General features: G+C 35.2%; 1 protein-coding gene across 2 annotated transcripts; it reads left to right on the top strand.

The window, feature by feature from the left end:
- The first annotated feature begins 4,223 nt into the window (after positions 1-4,223).
- Usp10 (ubiquitin specific protease 10) lies at positions 4,224-23,692 on the top strand. 2 transcript variants are annotated; one of them, XM_090108257.1, is made up of 12 exons: positions 4,226-4,381; positions 4,490-4,509; positions 8,605-8,731; positions 9,094-11,085; positions 11,179-11,374; positions 11,775-12,006; positions 12,246-12,356; positions 13,135-13,302; positions 14,175-14,382; positions 14,956-15,088; positions 17,999-18,165; positions 18,619-23,692. In XM_090108257.1, exons 4-11 carry the CDS (start codon positions 9,177-9,179, stop codon positions 18,135-18,137), a joined length of 3,096 nt encoding a protein of 1,031 aa, XP_089964383.1. In that variant the 5' UTR covers positions 4,226-4,381; positions 4,490-4,509; positions 8,605-8,731; positions 9,094-9,176; the 3' UTR covers positions 18,138-18,165; positions 18,619-23,692. The 2 variants fall into 2 exon arrangements, with proteins under 2 accessions (XP_089964382.1, XP_089964383.1); XM_090108256.1 differs by lacking the exon at positions 4,490-4,509 and having other exon boundaries at positions 4,224-4,381.
- Positions 23,693-23,697: the final 5 nt, after the last annotated feature.

Below are 23,697 nucleotides of genomic sequence, written 5' to 3' on the forward strand. Positions count from 1 at the left end.
TTATTACAGGAGTTTTCCAATACGCTATTCGTCAAATGTAGTAGAAATAGAACGGACTTATATTGACAAAAATTTTAAAAAATCATTCAGACTAACTAGAATTTAAATTTCAAAACATATTGCGTCGACTTTTATATTCTCCTTATTGTCTGCAAAACAGGCGAAAATTTCATCCTGCCCGATGATAATTATTAATTACTAGCGGTCCGCCCCGGCTTCGCCCGTGGTACATATTTCGCAATAAAAGGTAGCCTATGTTCTTTCTCAGGGTCTAAAGATTGTCTGTGCCAAATTTCATCAAAATCGGTTGAGAGGTTTATGTGTGAAAACCATACATACATACATAATTACAAACTTTTCCTCTTTATAATAAGTATTATTATATTATATTACTATAGACTGGTCCACCAACTTAAAGTCGCTCAGCGAGCTATGGAGAGAGCTATGCTCGGTATTTCTCTGAGGGACCAGGTCCGAAACGAAGTTATTCGCCAGAGAACGAAAGTTACCGACATAGCTCAACGAATAAGCAAGCTGAAGTGGCAGTGGGCCGGTCATATGTGCCGCAGAACGGACAACCGTTGGGGCACACATGTCTTAGAGTGGAGACCGCGGCTCGGTAAACGTAGCGTAGGACGCCCTGCTACACGGTGGAGTGACGACATCCGCAGGGTTGCTGGTCAAAACTGGCGACAACGAGCAAACGACCGGGCTCAGTGGCGTGCCATGACTGAGGCCTATGTCCAGCAGTGGACAAGTGTGGGCTGAAAGTGATATATAAGTATATAAGTATAGATTATTGACCAATATTTATTGATAAATGTTTTATGAATCTCGTGACCATCAACTCATCAAGTCATCACAGACATCAACTGCAGAGCCAGATCCAGGCAGATCCATTAGTTTTTTTTTATTCGACAACCAGCAAAGGAGCGGGCGGTACGTGATGTTAGGTGATCATCGCCGCCCATAATATGCAATCGCAATTTTGGAAGAACCTTCGTGAATGTTAAGCATAATATTGTGATTTGTGTCCTTATATCATTAAAAGAATAATTAATATTAACGCAGACCTTGCTTAGTTTCTAAATTTATATTCAGAACTATTGTGTGGTATATTAACTGTGCTTACCTACTCCTTTTTGTTTGATTGTTCGTCCCTGTGGTTCTTCCCGCCTTTTAGTTATTTTATTAAAATTTAGAAATATTTAAAAGTGATACAGGTCTTTTTGACAATGCTTTTATTTTATATCAAGAGTATTTATTCAAGTAGTCCGTTTTCTTATGGGAAAAGGTATACATTTTTGAGTAAAGCAATGCCATTTGGTACGAATGTTGTACTCGTCCACCTAAGCCCAAATCGCCTGGTAGCCAGTGTCTACTCCCCGGCAGAATGGAGGGAGGGGGGGTTATAGAACAGAGCGCCCGGCGCTCGGAAAAAAAATTCTGGCGGATTCATTTGGCCCTTTGAGTCGAGTTTGGTGTCGTTATCAGGTAACTAGATGATGCCCGATTCATTCCCCATACCAGTTTTTTAGGGTTCCGTAGCAAAATATGTCACAATCTTTAAAATAATAAACTTTTGGCAGTGGCAAAATCCAAACAAACCAGTATAATTATATATTTTTGTATCAAACTTGGTTTATAAAAAAATACTGTCTGAAAGGCCATTTCATGCAGATTATAAAAACATTAACATGTAACATATATCTTACCATTTTCAATGTGAAATAAATTATAGAAAGTACAGGAACGTTCGTCAGCGCAGCGTAGGGGACGGCTAATAGACCCGAAAAATAAGCAATAACATAAAACAAAAACCAGTCAAGTGCGAGTCTGACTCGCCCATCGAGTGTTTCGTACTTATTTGTCCTATACCATGTTATCTTGTCTGGTAGGACCTGGTTAACTGATACACACACACTTTCGTCTTTATAATTTAGTGTGATTTTTGATCATCTTTAAATTATAAATGAAGTCAGGTAACATTGTTAAAAATAAAGATAGATAATAATAGAACGTTTTTGTATTAATAATAATGACAGCCACCTCCACAATTACATAATTCGGTACATTTGAGCTGGCGTATAAAACACTTCAATCTGCAGGAATTGCAAGATTTCACGCACCGACATCTTATCAATTCAAAGCTTCTCTTTTCTTTTTATTTCAGATGGGCAAGGAATATTTTGATTTTTTTAGGAATTAGTATATTATACAGCCTGTAAAACTACCCTTAACGTGTGTTGTTTAACGGCAGCTTCTGTGGGAGGCAAATTTTCGATTTGCCTGTCCGTTTTTGTTAAAAATTTGTTTGCGACCCTCATTTACTGTCACAGCGGGGTACAATGTGAAAAACAAACATGTACTTATAATAATTATAAAAAAATATAAGTTCTGGATAAGAGTATCCTTAAAATATCGTGGCCGTCCTTACCTATCATGCATTGTACCTAATCACAAACTTTTCAATTTCACTTTCTGCATATTTGCCACTATAAAGTGCTTCAAATCCTCGTTGACATTCGGATATGCCTTCCATACCTCAAATGCAGGTGTTCCTATAGTTCTTTTAGACCTTCTAGCTTTGGATATAGTAGTAGTAGTCAAAATAATGTTAAGAACAGTCGACAGATATGGCTCGTACAGAATATCATGTATTCCAAGCTAGAAGGTCTAAAAGAACAATAGGAACACCTGCATTTGAGGTATGGAAGGCATATCCGAATGTCAACGAGGATTTGAAGCACTTTATAGTGGCAAATATGCAGACAGTGAAATTGAAAAGTTTGTGATTACAATGCATGATAGGTAAGGACGGTCACGATATTTTAAGGATATTCTTATCCAGAACTTATATTTTTTTATAATTATTATAAGTACATGTTTGTTTTTCACATTGTACCCCGCTGTAAATGCGGGTCGCAAACAAATTTTTAACAAAAACGGACAGGCAAATCGAAAATTTGTCTCCCACAGAAGCTGCCCTTAAACAACACACCTTAAGGGCAGTTTTACAGGATGTATAATATATTTAGGGACCTAATTCCTTAAAAAATCAAAATATTCCTTGCCCATCTGAAATAAAAAGAAAAGAGAAGCTTTGAATTGATAAGATGTCGGTGCGTGAAATCTTGCAATTCCTGCAGATTGAAGTGTTTTATACGCCAGCTCAAATGTACCGAATTATGTAATTGTGGAGGTGGCTGTCATTATTATTAATACAAAAACGTTCTATTATTATCTATCTTTATTTTTAACAATGTTACCTGACTTCATTTATAATTTAAAGATGATCAAAAATCACACTAAATTATAAAGACGAAAGTGTGTGTGTATCAGTTAACCAGGTCCTACCAGACAAGATAACATGGTATAGGACAAATAAGTACGAAACACTCGATGGGCGAGTCAGACTCGCACTTGACTGGTTTTTGTTTTAAGTTATTGCTTATTTTTCGGGTCTATTAGCCGTCCACTACGCTGCGCTGACGAACGTTCCTGTACTTTCTATAATTTATTTCACATTGAAAATGGTAAGATATATGTTACATGTTAATGTTTTTATAATCTGCATGAAATGGCCTTTCAGACAGTATTTTTTTATAAACCAAGTTTGATACAAAAATATATAATTATACTGGTTTGTTTGGATTTTGCCACTGCCAAAAGTTTATTATTTTAAAGATTGTGACATATTTTGCTACGGAACCCTAAAAAACTGGTATGGGGAATGAATCGGGCATCATCTAGTTACCTGATAACGACACCAAACTCGACTCAAAGGGCCAAATGAATCCGCCAGAATTTTTTTTCCGAGCGCCGGGCGCTCTGTTCTATAACCCCCCCTCCCTCCATTCTGCCGGGGAGTAGACACTGGCTACCAGGCGATTTGGGCTTAGGTGACCGAGTACAACATTCGAACCAAATTTCATTGCTTTACTCAAAAATGTATACCTTTCCATACAAGCATGCCCATAAGAAAACGGACTAAAGTTGGTAAAAGCAATGCCCAATGTTTCTATATTAAATTATTAAATATTTTTTTATACCTTTTTTCCAACAACATCATAATTAACATTATACAATAAAACACAGCAATAAAATTTTGTGCGTAGCTTCCGGACATTCTGCAAATGGCAGCGTACTCTCTTCATTTTGTCTATGCTAAGAATATTGCGCTGTGATTGGCTCATAAAATAAAATTGAAAATGGCGCGGCATTTGTCACATCCTGTTATGTGTCGGTGAGTGCATGGCCTCGACGTTCATCCCGTTTCAAGATTTTTATTCCACAAAGCCGCAGTAATTTTACATATGTAATAAAAGGCAATAAAATTCGTAATGGTGTTCTGTAAAAGGCCATGGATTTGATGAAAACGGTAAGCATTATATAATTACAGCAATATACTTATAATTTTGTTTGGCTTTTGTTTCTTGTTTTGGTGATATTGAAACTGGCCATTATATTAGAAAAAATCTCTTTCCAGAAAATGTGTGCACGTGGGAGGTAAGTGATAATAGTTTCATTAGTAAATGTTTCCTTCTGGGGTTACACAAAGTCAAGTTTGTTGATTTGTCAATACATGGCACCCGGCAACTGAGCGTTGTTACGCCATTTTATAGTCCTCCAAATGCTCCGCACATTTTGAAGCTTTGTATTAATTACGACAGAGAAATAGATGCTGAAAAAATCATGCTTTAAGTCCCGGTGATTGTGTTGGAAATAATCAGTAAACATGGGTTCTAGGTATGTCATTTTCATTATTTCATTGCATCGCATTACTTGACAAACCACATGTGCTTAGACGGACTTGTTGTTGTTGTTAAATCGGCTAAGGAATTTTTTTAGAAAATGATTTTGCATGCTAAATGTTGATACAAACGTAGCATATTTTTTACTATTACGCTTATTATATCATGATTTGCATTTTGGGGACATACAAGTAACCTATAAATTTGACAGAAGTTCAATGTTCATAAATTGAGTGTCATTCTTGTTCATTTTGCGGTATTTTCAAGGTTACCCAGTTGTAGAAATCTATTACAGTGTTTCTTTTTACACTGATGCAATAATAATGAAAATGTATTAGTAGGTTACAACTTCAGTATTTTTTTTTTGTATAATGAGTTGGACATTGGACAGCCATAATATAATATACTTACCTATGATAATTATGAGCTCCTGTTATTTTTAGTTTGTTCTGATCTTATGCAGAAATAGTTGTACCCAGAATCATGGAAACAATAATATCTATAATTAGATATTGATAAAAAGAGAGAATGTATAGGAAGCATTATGAGTAGGTGATAGGTCACTAAGTAATTGAAATGCCATATTGGCTCATATGTATACAGTATGTTACAAATCAACTTTTCTTTAGAGTATATTTCCTAGTATCGTGGAGCAAATGTATTTTTATTTTTTATCATAATATAGACTGACTTAATTAAGAACATTATGTCTTATTACATTCATTACGTTACGGAGATATTGGAAAAAAATCATAATTGGATTAAAGCAATGGATGGCTTATCAAGCAAATATTAAGTATAAATGAATATAATCTAAGCTTGTGTATTACTCTGGTACATAAGCTACCCTGCGGGGTATTATCAATATCCGTAAAGTGGTTTTCATTTGAAAGAGTAAAAAATTATCCATTATCCAATCACTCACAAGAAATAGAACTTTGATTCAATTGTGAATTTCTGGTCTATTTGCAGTTATTAAAATCTATCTATATATATAAAACTCAAAGGTGACTGATACAGTGATCTATCAACGCACAGCCCAAACCACTGGACGTATTGGGCTGAAATCGGGCAGGTAGATGTTAGGATGTAGGCATCCGCTAAGAAAGGATTTCCCGAAATTCTTGCGGGAACAGGGAAAAACGGGGATGCATGTACAAAGTCGTGGGCGGAAGCTAGTTACTCTATATTTAAAGATTAACTCGGTTTCAGAACAACTTATTTAATTGCAATATAACTGCTATTCAATATAATAAATTTTAAGCTATATCATACTTTTAAACATTCATATTATGAAAGTATGATGATTATAAGCACATGCAATTATAGAAAATTATACACATACAGCAACTATCATTGTGTTATAATAATTAATTATCATCCTAGATACTTTTAAAAGGGCCTGAAGTCATAATTCCAAATATAAGAAAGATGATTTCATAATGAATATTAACCTGAAAAGTAATACTGAGGTGTAAAACAGGATAAAATTGGCATTTTTCCTAGCTTCCAAAACTCAATTTACTTATAAAGTACTTACAATTAAATAAGATACTGAAGTGCTCTGATCCACTCAGTTTTATTTACTTTATTTTATAATAAATGGTATTTAAGATTCTTTAGAATCGAGAAAAAATATTTTTTGAAGACAGACATACATAAGACATTGCTGCATGATTATTGTATTGTATCCAAAATTCTCAACATTTTGTATTGTGTGGCAAATATCAAAAAGTGAAAGTAGACATTAGGTTGGGCATAAGTTTTTTAAAAATTGATGGCATAATTTATCATTGGAGGCATGGTTAATGGTTTTGGGATGAATTACCATAAAAGTTGTTATAATTTTGTAAGATATGAGATAGATATTGATAATTTATAGTAAAAAGTAGGGATGTAACGATACATGATTTTGCCGATACGATACCGATACCGATATTTGTAATAAAATATCGGCGATACCGATATCGATGGCTTGGTAGAAAAATAAATAGTGAATTATGCATAAAAGTTACCAACATTCAACAGAGACTCAACTGTAAATCGTATTCTTTTAAATAACAATGCCAAATCAAAAAACAAGAAAACCATTTATTTTAGTATTATTATTTTGCAAAGTCAGTTAAACTTTAAGTTATACACATACAATCAGTTCCTAATAAATGTTTACGATTGGTAGAGTTCTTTCAAAAAACAAAGTGCGCACGCGCGGGCGGCCTCCCGCATCGTTAATTGGGCGCGGTTTTTTTAATTGTTTGATATCGGTATCGGTTGTTTTATAATCGGCGATACCGATATATCGGCTTGCCGATTATATCGGCCGATATATCGATATCGGTATCTGTATCGTTACATCCCTAGTTAAAAGCAAATTAAATTAAGATATTACAATGAATTAATTAGGGATGTAACGATACCGATACCGATACCGATATATCGGCCGATATATCGGCAAGCCGATATATCGGTATCGCCGATAATAAATCAACCGATACCGATATTTTTTTATTAAATTCTTTCTTTTCTTTTATGTTTTTGCATTGTATTCATTCATATTGTTTTATTTCTGTTTCTGTAATAGTGTTAAGGAAGAACGGAACCTCCTGACACAAGCATTTTATTTGCTTACTAGGAGTGTTCCAATCACAAATTTGTTTATGTAAAGGAAAGAAATAAATTATTTTGAATTTTTTTAATTTTTAACGTGATAACGTTTTTAAAATCGTTTTAGTCGGGTGACATGTTCATAAACTTGTGTCACACCAAAACCTCACGAGCGCGATCGCAGGTATAACGAGAGAGAGACGGACCGATCTCACGTTTCATCTCGCGCTGCCACTGCATTATGTTATCACGTAAACATCTCGATCGTAAACCTACTTTACAAACAACCAATTTTTTTGATATCAAAAAATTCAAAAACCCGCGTCCAATGAACGATGCGGGAGGCCGCCCGCGCGTGCGCACTTTGTTTTCTGAAAAAACTCTACCAATAGTAAACTTTTATTAGGTACTGATTGTATGTGAATTACTTAAAGTTTAACTGACTTTGTAAAATAATAATATCTACTAAAATAAATGGTTTTGTTGTTTTTTGATTTGGCATTTTTATTTAAAAGAATACGATTAACAGTTGTCTCTGTTAAATGTTGGTAACTTTTTATGCATAATTCACTATTTATTTTTCTACCAAGCCATCGATATCGGTATCGGTATCGGTATCGCCGATACATTACTACAAATATCGGTATCGGTATCGTATCGGCAAAATCATGTATCGTTACATCCCTAGAATTAATCATACTACAGTAATATGTGTAATATTTACAAAAATTTAAAAACCTCATTGCTAAATTGAATAACTTAAAGAAATTATTGAATCAAATATTTCACAATATTTACATAGATGTCTCATTCTTCCATAATATGCAAAAGGAAGATATATGGATCAAAACTACTAATAATAGTAAAGTAAGTTGCAAATCAGGTATTTTACTCTGTTTAATGTGGGTACATTTCCTTTATTGATAAATTATAATTTAAGTGGTCAAATTAGTTCCAGGTAATAACTTCAAGGTAACAATCTCGATGTTCATAAAAAAAGTGCATAAATTAAGTACACACTTAAAAACATTTTTTCTTTAAGCATGTGTTATTGAAATCTATGGACATGCAAAGCTTTGGCTGAGCAATGTTATGAAGGAATTGACTATTCTAAAGCAAAATTGGAAAATTTAGCACACATTCTTTGCTTAAATCAATCTGTTTTCCACTTTCATGTAATTAGTAAATGGTTGTGGCATAATTGTACATATATCTCGTATCTATAAATATGCGTGACGTTTTCCAGGAATATCAGTTCCTAGACTTGTCAGATGTAAAAGAAGCGGAATTGAGCAGTTTGCAGTGCGCGCTGTTCAAGAAAACTCCTAAAATCGCGTCCGCCGGACAGAACGGTTGGACCGAATCTACTACAGGTATGTATTTAATACAACAATAGAAACTTCTTTTTTGGAGAACTAAATTCACTAGTGCCAAATTCCATTAAATTTAATTATTTTCATTGAGTCCAATGTTAATTAGAGCTTATCTTTGTTTTGATTTATGTAAGACTTTGTTATTTTTCAAATATGTAATTATATCAAAGCTGTAGTAACTCAGGCCCCGAACCACAGACACAATAGAAAATCTATTGTGTATGGGACCGATCGGGCCGCTTGGGGCTCAATGGGTTAAGAAATAAAATAATGTGATTTTTTTTACACAAATATTATATTCTCCTTCTTTATAATAGTTTCAAAAGTGCATATTATAGAACATTGTACATTGTAACCGTCAGACGTGTCATCGTGTTCATCGAGCACGGCGGGACCACCGACCGTGTCGAGCAGTCTGGACAGCCTGTCGGGCGGCGAGTGCGAGATGGCGCCCCACTCGCCGCAGCGCGCCGGCCCGCCGCCGTACGCGCAGCCGCCCGCCTACCCGCCGCCGCACCACCAGTGGCCCGTCGCGCCGCCCAACGTGTACGTCAGCCAGGTCACCGCCAACGTCAACGTGCACGGCTACATGGGCCAGTACTACCAGCCGCAGCAATACGTGCCGCAGCAGCCGGTCGACCGCCCGCCACGGAACCACAGGCGCGATAGACGCAACAAGCGGCCCCCGTCTCCGCCGCAGCCGCAACCGCCGTACTATGTTCAATATCCACAGTACTATCCCGCTGCTCAAGCTCAAGGCGCACCTCTATACCATCTGCCGATGTATCAGCCGCTCGTGTACGGACCCTACCCGTATCCACCTTACTATCCAGAATACCCGATCCCGATAGAGGGCGAAGCTGGAGAGAAGGGTCCAGATGAATATTCACAAGAAGTGGTAATGGAACAGGAGGCGGTCGAGGCTTATTACGCGGGGGCACACTACGCTCCGCCTTACGGCCCGCCGGTCGAAGGTGGCGTTGAATATATGCCATCGATGTTCATTCCGCCACCGCATCACCCCGCCCCGATGCCGATGCCGCAACCGCCACATCAAACCGCCCCACATCAGTTTAATGTGCACGCGAAAAATTTCGTTCAGGGGCAACACAACAAGAACTTTAACAATGATAAAAATCAAGATCAGAAGGTTCAGCCTGTGATATCAACGGCTACCACGTCGGCGGCTGGTCCCGTCGAATCACTCCCGATGAAAGATCTCAAAATCACAAAAGTACCTGGGAGTCCAAAACAAGACAGGCAAAATGATGCAAATGGTAAACTCAATGCTGGTGATAAAATTTCGCCAGCAAGTAAAGTGGACCCGACTAAAGCCGCTTGGACACCTGAAAATAAAATACAAGATCTTAATCAGATTCAAAATATTCCAAAAGCTTATCCAACACCACCAGCTGCTAACATTCAAAATGCTGGTGCTAAACTTCCGCCAGTTGTTAACAAAGCAGCAAAAGGGCCAAATGCGCCTTTCTCAGTGGGAAAACAGCCACCGAAACCGCAACTACCTACTGTTGTTCCAGTACAGCAATCTGTTTCCACTCCTAAAGCTCCATTCGGAAATAGACAGAAACGTGACGGCATGGTTAACCGTTCACCTTCTAGTGAAAATGCTGATGGCGAGAAGAATATACCTGTCGAGCACGTGAAACGCGAACCGCCACTACCGCCGAGCAAAGCTCCTATGCCGATTTCTATCACACTACATGCGCAAGGGCCTCCTCTGATTGTGACTAATAAGTCACCCTTCGCACATTCACGTAAAGTGATTTCAGTGCCTGAACCACCGCCGGTACCACAACCTCCTCCCCCGGCTCCTACCGCGTCTGATTTCCCACCACCACCCACCCCTCGTAACAGGGTTGATACAACACCTGCTCCAGTTGTTCAACAACCACAACCTGCTCCCGGCAAATCATGGGCGAGTCTTTTCTCCAATAAACCTTCGACCATAACAACGACGACTCCGCCAGCTCCTGTGCCCGTGTGTGTGGAAGAACCTATCAGTCCAACCACAGTTACCCCACCAGTGGCTCCCAATGTGCAAAAGCCAGTTGCAAAAGTACCACCTTTTGACGCATCGCCACTGCAAAGCGTCGGAGTTGACAAAACTCCCGTTTCCAAACCGCCAACGACAGTAGCGAGTCAACCGACAATTTCCTACTCGGAGAAAACATCTGTAAATACTGCTAGCAGTATGAGCACTCCCACAGCTGCCAAGCCAACGACGCAAACGCCTACAGAAGTTCGCGAAGTTCCTATTCAGAAAGAAGCCGCTCCAGCTGTGACTATCCAGCCGTCGCCTTTCAGTGATGACCCAAATTCGTATAGAATGGGAGGTAAATATTGTATTTCCACATTTTGATAATGATTTTTTTTACTATCTGTAAATTATATTTTGATAATTAATATCTTATTTTCAAATATTTCAGAATTCCTTGCCAAATACACATTGGACAACAGGCCCGTGTCGCTGTTACCGCGTGGTCTCACCAATCGTTCTAACTATTGCTACGTGAACGCGATCCTACAAGCGCTGATTGCCTGTCCACCTTTCTACAACATGTTGAAGGCACTTCCTTACCAGACCCGTCGCGGCAAGTCTAGCACGCCTGTTATTGATTCAATGTAAGTTGTAAACATCATCATTAAATTCAGCAGTTGAAGCAGTTTTAAATTATTATAACAGATTTACCATATCAGCATAATTCTTATTTTATCAATCGCTTTTAACTAAGGGCTGATTTTTCAATCCTTGGTTATATCTTATTCATCGAATAACATATTAAACTACCATTTCAAAAATGTATTCTAATTATCCGTATACATGTAATATATCCGTGACAGTTTACAGATGACATTTTAAAATGTTCGTGTAATACTTTATTGGACGGATAAATTTCAACCAAGGAATGAAAAATTGGCCCTTAGTATGTATTATGATTTTCACATATTTCACAACATAATCCCAATTTACCAATAAAATTTTACGTTGAACCATTTATTAATCTGTGATTAACTTACTCAGGGTGGAACTATGCTACGAGTTCAGTCCATTGTCCGGTCCGAACCGACGCGCACGTGGCGACGCGACCAACAGCACAGTGTCCGTACCGGCCGGACCTCCGCTCGATGGATCTGCCGGTCTGCGGGTACTGAGGGCATTGAGACCCTTCCCCGGCTCGCAGGAGGGCAGGCAAGAGGACGCTGAAGAGTTTCTGGGGTGTTTGCTCAACTCGCTGAATGATGAAATGCTTGAGGTTTGTTTTAGATTTTTATATTTTTATTAAACTGTAGATTACTAGTAAGTTGTTGTATAAGGGAAGCTCATAAAATTATATAAATAAGTTTTTATTACTATTAATTAATACTGTGCAAAACCAAACTTTTAAGTGATAGTTTTTCAGTAGATTGCTTGCTTGTCCTGTTTAAAAAATTTTTATAAAAAAAAATTACAAACTTAAGAAAATATTTAACATTTAAACCTTTAATATTACAGCTGATTAAGTTGGTGGAGCCAGATGAACCAAAAGAAACGAATGGCAAACCGAATGGCGTCGTCACACAAGAGCAGCCTCCTGAAGAGGATGATGATGATGATGAATGGAAGGTATGGATATTTTTACATACTATAAAGAAAAAAAATCGTTATATTTAACTCGAAAACTGCTTGAGGAATTAAAAAAAATTTAATATAGTACTACATATACATTGTGTCCGGACATGACATACCGATATTTGAAGGGGCTATTCTCCAGGTATTTTTATCGACAATTCAACCCCTCTACAGTCCCCTACCTCCCCCCCCTCAAAATGGTTTTCGAATTTTTTAAAGTATGTTTCATCACTCTTATCAATTAAATTTGTTTAGTGGTCCCTAGAATAACTTGTTATTGTTCAAATAAAACCAAATTTAGTATTTTGTGACACTAACTTTCGAAGTTATTACAATTTTCATAAATTCACTATCCGAATTGATAGGTTTGCCATTTTGAGGGGGGTGAGGTAGGGGACTGTAGAGGGGTTGAATTGTCGATAAAAATACCTGGAGAATAGCCCCTTCAAATATCGGTATGTCATGTCCGGACACACTGTATAACAAAAATAGTGTTTATGCGATTAGCTTTATATTTAACTAGCTCTGCGTGCGTTTTGAAACAGAATGAAGTTGAAATTGTTTTTTTAGTTTATCGCGACCAGACCGAAGGTGGAGGGTTTTGTTTCAACTAAAAAAACATTGTGTTTTTGTATCATATTTGTTTGTGAAGTTTTCACACATAAACTACTCAACTATTTTCAAAAATTCTTTCACCAGTAGAAAGCTTAATTACTCACCTTCTTTATAGTATTTAGCAGTAGCTAGTATTAAAATCAATTTTCTTTTACAGGTGATGGGCCCGCGCAACCGCGGCGCGGTGGAGCGGCGCTGGTGCGCGCGCCGCACGCCGGTGGCGGACATCTTCCGCGGCCGCACGCGCCTGCGCCTGCACCGCGCGCCGCACCACGACGTCACCGACGCGGTGCAGCCCTTCTTCACGCTGCAGCTCGACATTGAGGTGCTTTTTTAGCCTATTTGTTACGTATTTATTTATTTACTAGCTTTCCGCCCGCGCAGTCAAAGAAAAACCCGCGTAGTTCCCGTTCCTGTGGGATTTCCGGGATTGCGTCATTTTCCCGGGATAAAAAGTAGCCTATGTCCTTTCTCTGGTATCAAAATATCTCCATACCAAATTTCATGCAAATTGGTTCAGTAGTTTAGACGTGATTGAGTAACAGACAGACAGAGTTACTTTCGCATTTATAATATTACAGTATGGATTGAAACAGAATTGTACATAATTGTACTTACAGTAATTGGACAAATTTGTTATTTACCACACGATACGCATGCGAACGCTCGCGTCACATCGAGAGGTGTGCTTATAGCTTAGTAGCTCGCGTGGTGAAAGAAAATTAACTCCAGCCCCGTGCCGTACCCAGTCTTTACCGAATCCGTCATATTTCACGGACGATAGCGTCTCTAAGCTGCGAACGCGTCTCGCGCTCCGTGCCAAGACGGAACACGAAGATTTTTTTGTATATTTGTCGCCAATGACGAGTCTGCATTTTATTTTAGTCGAGTCTGCATTATATATATAGCACATAAGTGCTTACTAAAGTATGACATCGCGAAAGTTAAGGCAATAGTTTGTGACGATTCCAATTTGTGAACCAAATAACAAAAAAAGAAAACAAGGCATTGAAATATGTCTGCAGAACCTTTTTTTTTTTTAATTCAATATAAGCAAATTTTTTATTGTCGACATTGTAATGTATATAATCATTGTTAAATATAAATTTAAATTACATTGACAATTTGACGTGAACAATTCCCCTCACTTGTACTTTAAACTTGCTGTATTTTAAACTGACATTATTCCATTTTCAGCGATCCACAACAGTGAAAGATGCCCTCGAACTGCTAGCAGGCAAGGACACACTAGAAGGAGTATCAGATGCCTGGCAACAACTCTCATTGGAACAACTACCAGTTGTCCTACTGTTACATCTTAAGTGCTTCCAATTGGACTCAGAGGGACACACCGCCAAGATTGTCAAGAACATTGACTTCCCAATTGATCTGAAGATTGATCCTAGTGAGTGTTTGTTTTAATCTTGAATTATCATTTTCTTATTTAACAGTTTTAGATACTAAAACATACAAAAATAAAACTATTACTAGTTATCCGCCCGCGGCTTCGCCCGCTCTGTTGAAAACTTACAACAAATTATACACCAGAACCTTCATCTTCAATCACTCAATCTATTAAAAAAACCATCAAAATCTGTTGCGTAATTTTAAAAATTTTGCGACTTTCTTTTATACTATACAGTAAAAGCATATTTTTCAAAAAAGAATTTATCTAAAAGTTAATACTACAATGTATGTGACATAGCAGTAGTTTATGTAATCACACAAGATAATAAACTGGATTAGCAATTGCATAATCCTGATGCTATTCCATTAGTTAGTGTAATTAAAACGACATAGCCATTCAACTTACATAATACCATACCTCTAAAATGTAAAATAGTATGTTTCATAGAAGAAACTGCAAAATTGATAAAGAATCAAATCATTTAACAACACAGGAATAAGACTGAAATCTAGTCAATATTGTAGAAATATATGAGAATTAATCTAATATGGTAAATTGTTATATTTTCAGAAATAATGTCGTCCAAATACACATCAAAGCAGCGTCTATATAAACTATTTGCGGTGGTATACCACGAGGGAGTGGAGGCTGTCAAGGGACACTACCTCACTGATACTTATCATGGACAAGCTGGTTGGATTAGGTATAACATTTACTTTTAAAATATGTTCTTACAAATAAAGTATAATAAAATTATATTTTGATATTAGTACGAGCACATGCTATGCATTATCTCAAGTTATTAAACAAATAGAAAATAAGTTTTACTATGATGGTCTTATTAAAATTAATTTCGTTACAAAGAATTTTGCCAAAATTATTATTTACTAGAGGTCCGCTAGGCTTCGCTCGTGGTACATATTTCGCAATAAAAGGTAGCCTATGTCCTTTCTCGGGTATCAAAATATCTCCATACCAAATTTCATGCAAATTGGTTCAGTAGTTTAAGACGATACACAAAAAAAAATCCACTGCTTGGCGGGCGGAGTCTAATAGCTCGCTATTGCGAACGCCGGTGTGCGCGAAGTCATTCTTGCAAACTCGCCGCGCTGCCGCTGGCCGACTCGGGACAAACATGTATGGAGTCGTCATACAGTTATAATATTGTTATACATTTATTCAATTGTTGATTTATTGGTTTTAATTTCTTGCTTATAAACAAATAATCTTCTTTCCAACAACTACTTAGACATTATTAATAATTATTATTACATATTTCGTAATGCTTACTTTATTACAAAATAATACAGGTTATAAATAATCTTTAAAATAACAAAAAATATTGTTACTCTGAAAAAATGAAATGGTACTCAATAACGCGGACTACTGAATTGATTTAGATAGAATTTGATGCTGACGTAGATATTACATCATGCCCAGAAATGAAAGGTACACCCTAATTCTTCTCAGTCAAAGTCAAGAGTGGAAGATATCACTAATACAGTAAAACTGATGCAAAACTTTGGATGTTAATTTGTATATTTTTTTGTTAGTTGTTACTTAATCACGTCAAGACTACATTACCAATTTTGATAAAATATAGCTAATTGCCTGGATTTACACATAGGATACTTTTTATCCGAACTGAACACTTCTGTGGGATAAAACAGGATTCACGATATAACCTAATTCCACGCGGGCAAAGCCGCGGTCGGAATGATATTTTTTTAAATAAAAAAATTGTTTAAAAAAAAACACAAAATATATTGACGCATGTATTTATTTTTTGCACTCTATTATAATTGTAATTATTCATTACAAATAATCAAAATAAAATAGCCAGAACAAAGTAAGGCCCTGGTAGGGTAGGTAGGCAGGTACAGCAATGTGAGACGAACACTGGCTTATTTATACCAATAATAATGTATTATAAACATTAAATTAAGTTTACTTTCTAACAACAAAAATACATAATATTAGCTAATGTGAAAGCGAATCAACCAATCATCCCACAAAAATGAAATGTGCACACAAATATTCATCCAAATTGGTTCATGTCATTAGGAGGAGTGACTACAGCGCCATCTTCCGGGCCCAATTGTGTTTCCAGATCACCCAGGAACTCAATTTAATATACTTACACAAAATTTTTCGAAATGAAAACTCACATTACTATGTAAATATGAATATAAACCTGTTTTATTACTAAGCAATTTCCCGCACAGGTGTAGTAAGTATAAATGAAATAAATATCAACATCAAATTCTTTATACAACATACTTATCTACCACCTTCTAAGAAATGTAATTCTTGAAATTATTTCGTATTTTTTTTAAATATAATACTACTCCAATGAGCTCCTGTTCCATATTATGTCCGCCATACTTCCACTAAGTTCACCATGATTTTTTATTTCTTTGCACTTTGTTGCTTTTTGCTAAAAATGGAATCATGCGATAAAACCAGTAGAACGTTGATAACATACATTTTTGACTGAATAAAGGTACTTACGAAGGAGTGGGTTCACATTGTGAACAATCAGTGGGTTTATTTTCCTTCTGGATTCCGGATTTCTGAAAAGATTATCTATGCTATAAATGAAAATATCTTACACATTCGTTATGTACTTAAAACAGGGGTACATATCAAACATCGTCTATAATACAATTATCATCAAATTTAAAATAAAACCAACTTACTTCATTAATTTGTTCCAATTGTAAGCATTCTTTTTCCTCCAACCTTTATGTTTCTTCTTCTTATTTTCTTTATTGTCCCCATTTGTCTCATTTTGTCTTATCGTGTTGTCACCCTTTTTTACGATTGCGCGAGCGACACAAGTTCCCCGTGTGACGGCCGTAGCGGGAATGACTCGTGCAGCGATCGGGGTAGGAAGGTACAGGGCGGCTCTCGCTATATTGGCTGGTCGCGCGCTAATTTCAAGTATTTCTTGTTTATTTCAAAACCATCGCATATTTCAAAATTCTAAATCGGTAGACGTATAGGTTGTATATTTTATAGTTAATATCCAAAAAGTCGTAACTTTACGTTTGTTATTTTGAAGATGCCAGAGATTATAAAAAAATAACAATGAGAACTTTGTATTTTTTTTCTATCGAGAAAATATCATGGAATCATGTTTCTAAAACGGTAGACGTATTGTGTTACTATTGAACTTTCTTGTCAAGAATTTTCATCACGACAACTTTAATAATATAAAAATTACGAAGGTTTAAAAAGGGCCGTAAATGTTAGAAAAATTAATTCATCACCTTAAGGCGTGATTGAGTAACAGACAGACAGACAGAGTTACTTTCGCATTTATAATATTAGTATGGATTATGGAGTTCTATGAAAAGTAGCAACATAGCTATTGTTAAGGAGAAGGAATAAACTATTAGATACATGTGTTTTAAACAGTTCATAAATTTAACATAAAATCGATTTTGATTTAAAAAGCATGTTCTATTACATTTACAATGATGCTATTATTTTTCGTCTCTGAAAGTTATATAATATAACGCAATGAGGTCAACCACAACTGAGTACACACACAAAATACACTCTTTAACCACCAAAAAACAACCCATACATAAAGACCATCCAATTTCAGGTACGATGACTCCACGGTGACCCAAGTGACGGATGCGCAAGTGCTGAAGCCGAAGCCCCCACGGATGCCGTACCTGCTGATGTACAGGAGACAGGACACACTACCAGCTCACAACAGGCCTGCGGGCAAACCGGAATAGAAGTGTACACGTTGGGCAACCAGTCGCGGTATGTATCAGTTTGTTTTTTAATTTAAAAAAATTTCATGACCAACTTTTGAATGGGTTTTTGTTTTTGGGAAGAGAATTGAGCCAGCGACTTTCTCTTTACCCTAACAAAGTGTTATTTCTGAGCCCACCCTCTTCAAATAAGGAATAAGATATTGTTGGACATGTGTAGTTTTGTAAATCTCTTCTTACACAATATTGAACAGCTAAAATTATAATTATGTTTGATATTGAAGATTAGATTATACTGGATAGACGCAAATGTGACAAAAATTCCATACAAGACATATTTCTTTCAAATTTATAATTTACTATGATGCTACTATTTTTCGTCTCTGAATGTTTTATAAAAAATAAAACATTGTGAGGACAAACAGAACTGAGTATACAATCAAATAAAACACGCAAAACAACAATAAAATACAAATTATACTCATAGATTTTTATTTTTCAGGTATTATGACAAGAATAGCGCGAGTGGCTGTCCACACGGAACTATACATGGAGAATATCCTATATTTCACAACTTGGAAATCCTAAATTTGAGACCTAAGACTCAGTGATTAGTGTAAAAATAACTTAATGTAAATAAGTGCTAGAGTAACGTTTTAATCGCGGTTTATTTGTATATGTCGATTGCCAATAAATTGTAGTTGATTGCTATCGAAAATTATATTGTGCCTACATAACAGCACAACGAAAATGTATATGTAAAATAGACAACTATTTATGTTTTCATCCGGTATAATTACGATTGGTTAAGTGTGATTTTTCCGTTTCAAAATTTCCTGTACATTGAACATTTGGATGCTTGTAATTATTACTTATGATAGTTTGTATATATCTTCATGTATAAAGTACAAAATGGCGACATTTTGATTTTTAAACTGTAAAATTTATAATCTATATTTGGATATGAAATTCGTGTACATATAATGGGGGGTGTTTGTTGTTTTAATTTCTAGTTTTTTTTTATTATTATTTATGAGTGCTGTCCTGACTCTGTCGATTTTTGTAAATAAATCATCTGTGAATATTTATAACTGGAGGTTGCGGCATGAATGTTGTGCTATAAAGTGTAAAAAAAAATATAAAAAAATTTCGGGTCGAGTGTCGAAATGGTTATAATTAGAAAGTACAAAGCTGGGATTACAGGAAAGTGTGTTGAAACAGTCAAAATTGTACATAGTTTGTGAAAAAATCGTATGTACATAACATACCTGATGATACCAGGATGCATTTTCAATGAGAAATGGAATTATTTACTTGAGATTGTTGATAGGAAACGGATATGGTGCTCTGTTGGAATTATACCGCGTTTTCAATACATAAAATCGATTCTTTTTTTTTCTTTGCTTTTCTAGGCAATAGACTGCTACCGTTTTAGTTTGAAGCGTCCATGACACGTAATTATTATAATTACAATGAATGTCCGTATGGTTAGCTTTAAATGAACTTTATTTGGTTGCCTTGTCTTATACATTAGTATAAAAAAAAACATCGCCTGTTTATTTTTTTTTGCGAAGCATATTGCGATTTGAAAAAGGAACTTGTTTTTCTTTTTTTTTTGCAATTTATGTGTTTGCGTTAAAAAAAAAAGAATAGTGGCCAGTGTTTTGAATGTGTTTGAAATCGTGGTGTAATACGGTGTTGTATGGAATGTGCCTAAACATGTGATATGGACTAAGGTGTGACGCTACAGATTGTATAATATTGTTGTAATTGTTGAAATATATGTTATGCGGCCGTTGGTCTCTCGTGAACGTCTGTTTTTAATATTATTATTCTAAATCCACAATCTATCGTTTTGTTATTGAAATTTTCATCGCGAAAGTTTTACTACTCTTAATGTTAGATGTGCTAAATTTAAAGTCTATGAATATTTGTGTTGGTACGTGCTAAGCATCGCCGTTTTTGTATACATTTATAAAAATCAGCGATAAATAGATTTTTTATTGCTTTTTCGTGTCCACTATCTCGTCCAATAAATAATTGTGGATATATCGTGAAGTTAAAATGCGTAATACGCAATTAATTGTATGAAAATCGTTTAAATCGCTGGTCTTTATTGTGTTCGCATTAAACACTAAAATTGTCTGATCTCACCTAATGTTGTTATTTCGATTTGTACGCAATGTGGATGTAAATTATTCCTTGTGCCCGAGAACGCGCGAATGTCCTTTATATAAGTTTCGAATCAGCTGATATATGTAGCTTTTAAGTGTTAAAAAATCATACAAAAAATGCACCATTTGGTTTATTACCCAAGTGTACTAAAAAAAGCGTAGTCTTATTACTTAGTCAATTTAAATGTTAAAATTGATAGGGTTTAGTTGTAACTGGGACATTATTAACAATTAACGATAAGCCTTTGTGTATAACTCGGTTGTTTTCGGATTGTGGGTAGCTAATAGTAAGTAGTGATACATTGGCAATAATTATAATTCACACTATTGCTAGGTGGTGTCTTCATACTAACAAAAATGTTTGTTATCGAGCCAAATTTCTATTTTTATCGTGACGCCATGCAATGGCATAGAAAATCGCGACAATTTGGAATTGTCTTTGTCTTTACATATATGCTTGATTAGTGTATATTTACGGGATTATCACGAAATAAGTTGCAACGTAAAGCATTCACGTGTTTAATAATTCGACTTATAATAATTATTATAAGATTTAATGGACGTTCGTTGTATTTGCATTGATGCAGTTACGTAAATGATAAACGTAGATATCGAATTTATAAGAGCGCAGTGAACACTGACAATGCACAAATGTTAATTTAATTTTCGTTTATTGCACGGTTTCTTGTTTTTAAATATTCGTGAACACATGGCTTTACACATAAAACGCGATAATATACTTTGTCTATGGTGTTAATGTTTTAGGAAGTAATGTACTTGTTTATGGGTAACTTTAAGACGTCGATGAGTACTTAGGGCCTGTTCTAGAATATCTTACTAAGAGTAAAGAGTATAAATGTATTTCTATCTCGTGTCCTTTGAAATATAAGAAAGAGACGCGACTATTTTTAAATAAACTTAATAAACGGGTCCGAATGTACCATGAGACAATTTCATTCATTTTTAGTTTATCCATCGATATTTTTTTAAATAAATCGTTATTTTATTCGAATTATCACGTTTATTCCCATACTCCATCAGCTATCGAATAATTTACGTGTAAGCTAGCTTGTGACTGTGTGTTCACTCGTGTGTAAGACTGAGTGTAGGGTCCTGAATGTTTGTTATAATTTTAACGAGCACATTATTATAATAGTGATAAGTTCGTAACCACAATGCTGCCTTAGTTAAGTTTATTTACGGGAGATGCTTCAATCATTGGCTCGTTTTTTTTTTAGACGTAGCTGATCAGGCTTTGAGGCGATAGTATGATATATTTTCATATTTGAAATTGTTTAGTTTTATGTTGATGGTTTTAAATGTAGGTAGGGAGAAATGAGATGAACATTCAATTAAATATAGTAATAGATTTGGACAATAAAAAGTTTTGTCTAAAATGGAATTAAATCTTTTTTAAGTTATATGGGGAAAGGTTTTTGACCAATGCTGAGCGTAAAATTGAAATGAAAAGCAAAAGTCTCTTTTAAACATGATTTCTATATCTATACATTGTAACCGAAGATGCGCCTAAAGCTTGATCAGTCCATTAGAAACCGGATAAATGTTAGAAATACGTGGACTAAGTTATTTTTAGCATTTGTAACACGCAATCCTAACGCAGTTGGCTGTGATCTTACGCGGGATTGATGTTATAAATTACAATTTAAATGCTTTATATGAATAGGATAGTGCGTTTAGATATATATTTTGTAGGGTTTTATTATTGTTGATCTATGAATTTTATTGTCTTCTAAATTCGTGGAAAGATTGACTTTATTTTAAAGCCCGGGGGCCAATATTATTGCATGTGGTTTTTATTTTTTTAAACGTGAAAATTAGCATATACAGATTAATAGAAATTAATAATTTTATTGATCAATATAATTTATATATCTGAAAGCACGATTTTATCTTCATTAAATTATTATTATTAATTCTGTCATTCGATCAATGTAAATATAACAAAATTGGTGTATATAATAATTTGTTAGTTTGTTGTAATTAGTAACGTTCCTGAATAAAGTAATTTTAATATAATCCGATCAAAATATATTATTACGTGCGTCTTTTTTATGTGTGAATAGAGATGGTAAGTGAGCAAGTCTCATTCTTAATTGTTCTCTATTATTTACTAATCGTGCACAGTACTGTAAGATCTAAATGTTAAAATACATCAAAAATGAATAGCCTCCTTGCGCAGTGGGTCAAAAATATCGATCTATCGATCCCAAAAATAGTACTGTCATTTTCTTTGAAAATTTCGTAAAAGATTATTATTGTGCACGATTAGTATATTTTAAGCAAGTTTTCATATACGTCATCCCTATTCACACATGCTGTGTTTGAATTTCTGTGCCAATATGATTTCGTTAAATCACCAAATGATCAAAAATCGATCGAATTATTTCATAAATATTTCCTTTTCATATTACTGTATCACAGTATTCCTATACACAAATAATAACCATCGTAATATGTATAAAATATATTTATACCAGATTAATATATATAGAGAACTGAGATCACATATTCCTTTTAAATTTACTTAAATGTCTCATCACTATGAATTAAACCCAATTCGATTCTTTTTCTAAGGTATGAAATACTTTCTTTCTATTACGCATTTTACGATAAAAAATACTTTACATACTTACATAAAACAGATACTTCTATATACAAGTGTATGCGTGCTTCATTCATGAACTAAGTTAGCTGGTACTATACAGAATTGGGTCTTTAATTTTATAATAGATTTTTGTACATAGTGTAACCGCATGATAATCGAGTCTAGTCGGAATGAAATCTTGGCGATACGAACGAATTGAGCTAAAGACTAACCATTTCAACGCATTAAATTATTTCATAGACCAAATTGTGCAATAGAAAAATCAATTATATAACAATGAATATGTCAGCGGTCTATCTACTTAGGTTTAATATACACAGTATACTTATCTTAAACTATTTTATTATTTTTATATGAGAGGTTCGTTAAGTTATGTTTAGTTTTAGCTGGTAAGATCCAAGGCTGTATTAAGGAGTGTTTTTCCCATTGAAACAAAAATCGGTTTAAGGCTGGGGCACACTTACAATCACACTGAAATTAACTTACTGTCAATTACAACGCGTAATTTGCAGTATAAGAATAATTTAATTTATGTACTCGGCTTAACCGTTTTGTTTTAACTGTTGTTTTGTGTAAAAATACTCCTGTTGATTGCAATAGATAACGCCGAATTATAAATCTAAATTCACACCTATTACGCGTTATATATTACGATCAACATTCCTATGTTGTTAAACTAAATGTGTGTATGACTAACTATAAAATAATCCTTTATTTTGGTAACTAATTGGTGTTATGAAAAATTTGTGAATAAAATATGGTGTCATTCTGAAAAATGCAT

The sequence above is a fragment of the Colias eurytheme genome, chromosome 12 (genome assembly GCF_061535395.1).
Source record: "Colias eurytheme isolate Ceu_HAF_F1 chromosome 12, ilColEury1 Martin Lab GWU primary, whole genome shotgun sequence".
NCBI classification, from domain to species: domain Eukaryota; kingdom Metazoa; phylum Arthropoda; class Insecta; order Lepidoptera; family Pieridae; genus Colias; species Colias eurytheme.

Excerpts from the sequence above, each read along its gene's own strand:
- Usp10 (XM_090108256.1), top strand. Across the intron at positions 11,375-11,774 it reads ACGCCTGTTATTGATTCAAT|GGTGGAACTATGCTACGAGT; the intron begins GTAAGTTGTAAA and ends TAACTTACTCAG. Across the intron at positions 13,303-14,174 it reads CGCTGCAGCTCGACATTGAG|CGATCCACAACAGTGAAAGA; the intron begins GTGCTTTTTTAG and ends TTCCATTTTCAG.